The 6000-nt window shown below is 39.0% G+C and overlaps 1 protein-coding gene across 1 annotated transcript; it reads left to right on the forward strand.

Annotated features, from left to right (window-relative positions):
• Positions 1-1577: 1577 nt before the first annotated feature.
• LOC145911476 (uncharacterized) lies at positions 1578-5143 on the forward strand. The gene is made up of 6 exons (XM_082998843.1): positions 1578-2191; positions 2466-2699; positions 3330-3506; positions 4035-4176; positions 4274-4323; positions 4646-5143. Exons 1-6 carry the CDS (start codon positions 1972-1974, stop codon positions 4957-4959), a joined length of 1137 nt encoding a protein of 378 aa, XP_082854969.1. The 5' UTR covers positions 1578-1971; the 3' UTR covers positions 4960-5143.
• Positions 5144-6000: the final 857 nt, after the last annotated feature.

The following is a 6000-nucleotide window of genomic DNA, read 5'->3' on the forward strand; positions in this document are numbered from 1 at the left end:
CAGTGCATTGAATGCATATCTCGCCAACGTAAAATCTACAGCTATATATAACTATCTTGTGGAAAAGATTGGAGCAGTAACAGGTGAGTGAAGCCTTGATACACAGTGCCGCAATCACATTAAAATGTTTCTAGTGTTGAAAAATTATTCTGGCAAGAGTGACTTTGTGGTTGTTTACTAATCCTTGCCCCATAGGACAACAATCACACGTGCGTGAATCCAACACTGTTTTAGTATTTTTAGGGGGGAAAATTTCATTTCACAAACTTGTCTTCAGGCTCTTTGGACAGCAGGCGAAAACGTCCGGAAACAAAAAAAAAATAAAATTTTTGTGCCAGAAGGACATAATCTAAAAAACTTTTATGAGCTGCAGACAGATGACCACTGCTTTTTTAAAAAAAAGGAAAAACGTTTCGTGATTCTCTTGCAGGGGCCAGGTTTGACCTAAAAGGTCTCATCGGTGCAGCTTGGTGCGACTATGGACGATCTTGCCGACTACACGGCCAGGCAAAGTCTTTGTGATGATTATGCAATCACCGTCATCTGTTGGGCACAAAGCTTGGTGCAACTTTCCGAAACTTGTCTGCAGTCAGTTTTTTATTATATTGTTATTCATGATACTTCCTATCCAACATTGTTAGAAGCCGAGGTAACGTGTGTTTATGCGTGGTATCATTCCACCGTGCAAATTTCCGGGAGTGACGTTTTGCCACTCGAACAGAAGCGGATAAACGTACGTAGGTGTATTTGATTGATGATAAAACGAACCTGCATCGATTCTTACACGTAAGATACAAAGGAAGTGTTGAACCACAGGTATGAGCTTCATGGACTAACGTTAGTTAAGCCATAACTTACTTACTACAGCAGCATGCGTTTGTTATTCTCCGGTAAAACCATATCCTTATCGCATTTGATTGATAATATTAGGTCAAAACCGTAGTCATACAGTGTGCGTTTGTTAATTTCGGTTAAAGTGGAATCGCAGCTTGACCAAAGACCGGTTTCTAAGTTGGTAAAACTGTCGTGATTTGGAATATCTGACAAGTTGGTGAATAATTAACAAACAATTTGGTCTCCGTAGGAACAAAAATGCGTCTGCCATCACCAACAATAAATATCACACGTCATATGCTTCCTTTATAGAATGGTTTTCACTGTAGTTACGCGTCTTCTCTGCAACGTGTGACGCGTTTCGATTATCAATCAGAACCACGCGAATGTTGGCGGTGTTGCGTCAATAACGCTGTGGTCAAACCAACCAACGTATATTCTTACGTAAACGTTAGTGGTGACTCTATGACAGAGGTTCAGTAAGTTTAACAGCAAAATTGTTCACAGCATGGCGAGTTGTGTTTGAAAGTTTACCGGTGTAATTCGCTATTTGTGGGCACATTAAAGAAAGTAGATTTTCAGAGATTTTAGCAGGAGTTTGTAGAATGTTTAGTAACAAAAATAATTTTTATGTAGTTTTTTTCATTTTCCGGTATATGTCTCAAGTGTGCAGGCGTCTTTATATTCCCAAGATAGAACTCGCACACACCGATTCATATCCGGTTGTGGAACATAAAAGTTTAAGAAACCATGTTTGGAGCAATAGTGTTTGTCGTTCAATTATGTTATTTTTCCACAAACTGATAAGTTCGGTGACGTTAAATGCTATGGAAATTATCAGCCTATTTCACAGAATACAAGTTCTCATGCATTGCTAACAAAACAAAGACGTAATTTCAAAAGTTGTCAAGCGGGCTATTCAAAACCTCTGCGTAGGTCATTATGTCTTCAGACAGACCTGCGTGATTAGAATTCCCACACATTTCAGATTACCTCACCTCCTATGTAGAGTGAGGTGGCGCGCTGATGCGTTTGTTGCGATTTGTTTTGTCCGCAAGCTAGATCAGCTTCAAATAATGTGGTTAAGTCTCAAGCTTTTGTTTTAAGAATGTGTAAATCCACCGTAAATGAGCCGTGATGCTGATTACGATTGCGCTCTGGGTTATTTGGTCTTCTGGTGTTGTTTTTGGACAAACTTGGCACAAGTATGACGACTACAGGGAATATTTCATCGGGGTTAAAGTTAACTCATACACAGAAGCTGAAACAGAATGCAATGGAAAGGGAGGAGGTCTCGCCAATGTTGGAACAACAGCTATATTTAACTATCTGGTGGAAGAGATTGGAACAGTTACAGGTATATGCAGGATATTTAAAGCATTAATTGTGCTTGAAATATTTGCTGTTTCTGATACTCGCTGACCGTCAACTATAGTTGAAATATGATATAATAAGCAGATAACGCTTAAGTATTCATCACAAACTTTTCTGTGTTTATGTTAACCAGTTGTCCGCAAATGGTGGTTCGCTAGACTGTTCATTTTGCGTTTTTTTTTGAACTTTTTTGCTACAATAACTTACTAAAAACGGGTAAATAATGTAATTGGTGATTCTCACATACTTGTTACAAGGTTCACCATACTCGTTCTACATCGGAGCGAAACGAGCAGCGGGAACAAACATCTATAAGTGGACGGATGGAAAAGATGTTGTCAATGGACAATGGGCAACAGGGGAACCGATCGCAATAGGAGAAAAGTATTGTGTGATAATGGGTTCATTAACTTCACATGATTCAACATACAAGTGGAGAAGTACGGAATGCAATGTTGCTTCGAGATATGTTTGTCAACGAATACCGGAAGGTAATTAATAAAAAAAACTTGAAAGAACGTCATTAGTTTGTGAAAACAAAATTCAATGAAATGCGCACCGCACTGTGGCAACACACATGTTTTCCCTGGCCTAGCTCTGACCACGCCGCATGTTTCCTGAAACTCAACACTGGAACACTAGACGGAAAGGACGCAAGCATAGTTAAGCTTTCCTGCAAAAATTTCCACAATTTCTGGCATCCTGCTGGACAAAACATTTATTCTGACACTTCGTTATAAAACGCCCATTTCGTAATCCTTTGACAGTTTCTCCCGGCCCTGTAGTTATTATCGCCGTCGCGCGGTGTCGTTCGCACGTTCTTTTAATAGTAATTCGTTGCAATTCAGTCACGTGTTAAACGCGCTTGGAACAAATTAAACTTTACGCCACCTGGTATTGCAAACGTGTGTTTTCATTAATAAATAAGTCAGTTCACGGAGTTTTAAATTCAGTAGTCTACAGCAATAACACACAAGCAGACTTTAGATTCAGCATAGCAGTCGACACGAATCATTTGGTACGCTGCAGCCCAGACATCGTTTAATTTGCTCATAAATTTGCATTGAGTTTACATTGAAGCAATACTGGAGAGTAACAATAAGATGTTTTGTGAATTGCAGCCCCGAGCACAACCTCTACAACAACTTCTACAAAGAAAACAATTACAACAATAAAAACGACAACAACAGTATTTCCTCCAACTACAAGTGTAACTAGAACCACTCTACAAGGAAAAGACGAAACAAACATAAAATTTTCCACTCATTATGTCAGAGTCAACACTTCAACCATATCAGGTTTGTTTTTCAAAACCTAATATTGAAAGTCTTCTATGAGATTTAATCAACTGCCAACTTAGTATCATCGAGCATACAGAAGTTAGTAGCCTATACAATATACCGTATGTTTAGTGGACATTGTCCAATTGGAATGAAAGGCGATTAAAACCGTCTTAAACATGTCTGTATTGGATAAATTAACATTTTCTATTTCGAAGCTTTTGCAGCGAAAATATTAACCTGGTTTAAAATAACTATGGGAATCATGATTATACCACAATCACAGAAGCGGTAATTTTCGGGTTAAAATCTGTCAGTCTTGGTATTCTGGCGTGCTTGCTCTTTATTCGTAGTAAGTCGAATGATGCGAACATGGCGTGCCACATGACACGTGAGAGAGTCGCAAGAAAAAGGCAACACGCACTGAAACTAACACAACCCGCGACGGTACATCTTTACAACATATTATGTCGCTACAGTATATAAAACAATTTGACGGGGCTCAGTTCTGACCAAATCATGCGGGCTGTGGCCCAATATGTTCAGTCACTTCTCCAACAACAGTTGATGTGAATTCACCACCAAACGTCACAGATTCATCATCTATCGTTGGTGCAGTTGTTGGGGTTGTGATCGTCATCATCTTATTAATCCTCGCCACTGGACTGGTTTTATGGAGGAAACGCAGGTAAAGTTAACAGTATGACGTAATAATGGGGTACAGAAAGTTTCAAAAAATTTGTTCTTGTGCGATTTTCAAACCTTATTTTGTTTTCTTTTACCAGAGCTCGGACCCAACAGATTGGAAACAACTCAATGGACGGAGAAGCCGCAGGTAAGCGGAGGATATTGTAGTTTGTCATTGAATAATTTCGTGTATTTGTCAATTTCTTCGTGTAAATAGATTTAACATAGAAACGTTTCATGCAACCGCCTGATAGGTCGTGAGTTCAAACCTCACCGGGAGCTCGCCTCGACTTTCGAGAAAAAGTGGTTGATCCAACTTGGCTGCAATGCCAGTAAACCTTCTGGATTTAACATAAAAATATACTTTACACAAAACAAATGCATTTCCCTAACGGGTGTGCACTCTACCCATTAACATAAATTTGTTACAAAATATTCTGAACCCAGCACTGCTATATTTTGTTCCCAAGCACAAGAAACCACCCCAACCCCAACCCCAACCCCAACCCCAGCAGAACCGATCTACGCAACCGCAAAACCACGAAAGAAGAAAAACCAACCAAAAGCAGGAACCTCATCCAGGGTTGAATCTACCAACGAAGCGGTTTACGACCAAGTTAATAATAATGAGGATTGTGACACGTACGACCACCTCCAACACACAAGCTTACATGCACAAAGTTATAACACGGAAGCACGTGGGTACAACGATGACGTAGATACATCACGTGACTGCAATGATGCGGAACAAACTTATGCGATTGTTAGGAAAGGAAACGAATAAGAAGTAATAATGGAACAATTTTGTCAAGCTTTGTGTTGTTTCTTCCGCATTTTTATTTCACATTCCTATGAATGACGTCACAATCTTTGTGAGGATGACATCACAAATTTATTCAGCATATTTTACCGCTTTGGGTTTATGTCTATAATTAGGAATTTATTGATTGCTTTTCTGTGATGTTTATGGTCAGATGTATGTGTTTAAAAGTGTTTTACTGTGTTTAATAATAATGTAAAAACATATTTACTTTATTATGCGTGTTTATGTCTTCGTTCCTAAAGACAGAAGCGATGACGTCGGTTTGCTTTTCCATGTGACAAACAACTGTTATTCAACTATGTACTTGTAGGCAAATCTGTTGGTACCTTGATGTTTTGCAAAGTAATTAACAGTGTGGAACTAGTGTTGCCGGTAAAACACCATAGTTGATCTGTAACATATTTTGCTACATGATGTAAACGACAACGACAATGGTGACGGAATGCCTTTTACCCAAATCTTCTACAACTTTCCCAGTTTCCAATGGTTAAAAATTATGTAATTCAAGTATTTACGTTTTTAGGGAAATCCTTGAATGGTTTTGAAAATTTCCCCAACCCAGTTTAACAAATTAATTAACAAGCAAAAAGCTCAGCTCACGAATAGAGAACAAGCACGAAATGGTTCCTAAATATAAAGCAAAGTTATCAACTTATTGGCGGTTCCTTTCTCTCGTATATGGATGACGTGCTTCCTTCTTCCAGATATAACACAGTACAATGTGGGTGATGACGTATAGGAACATCACGTGACTGCAATGTTGGTGCAGAACAAACTTAACCCCACGTTGGAGAAACATCAAAAGTAAATTGTGACGTTGCTGGAACCACTTAAATATCCCTCTGTCGTTTCGAAATCATGTTGTTGATTTGAAGTATTTCCCTGTATATCATGTTTGAAGTGTTGAAGGCGTGTTTGTGTTCCCAAGATAGAACTCCCACACACCGATTCATATCCGTACACATAACCATGCAAGCTGGTATGTCTAATATGTGTAGTTCA

This window comes from Ascidia mentula, chromosome 1, assembly GCF_947561715.1.
Source record: "Ascidia mentula chromosome 1, kaAscMent1.1, whole genome shotgun sequence".
Classification (NCBI taxonomy): domain Eukaryota; kingdom Metazoa; phylum Chordata; class Ascidiacea; order Phlebobranchia; family Ascidiidae; genus Ascidia; species Ascidia mentula.

Coding starts and splice junctions, on each gene's coding strand:
- LOC145911476 (XM_082998843.1), top strand. CDS start 1,972: ATGCTGATTACGATTGCGCTCTGGGTTATTTGGTCTTCTGGTGTTGTT. Junction 2,192..2,465: donor AGAGATTGGAACAGTTACAG/GTATATGCAGGA, acceptor ACTTGTTACAAG/GTTCACCATACTCGTTCTAC. Junction 2,700..3,329: donor TTGTCAACGAATACCGGAAG/GTAATTAATAAA, acceptor TGTGAATTGCAG/CCCCGAGCACAACCTCTACA.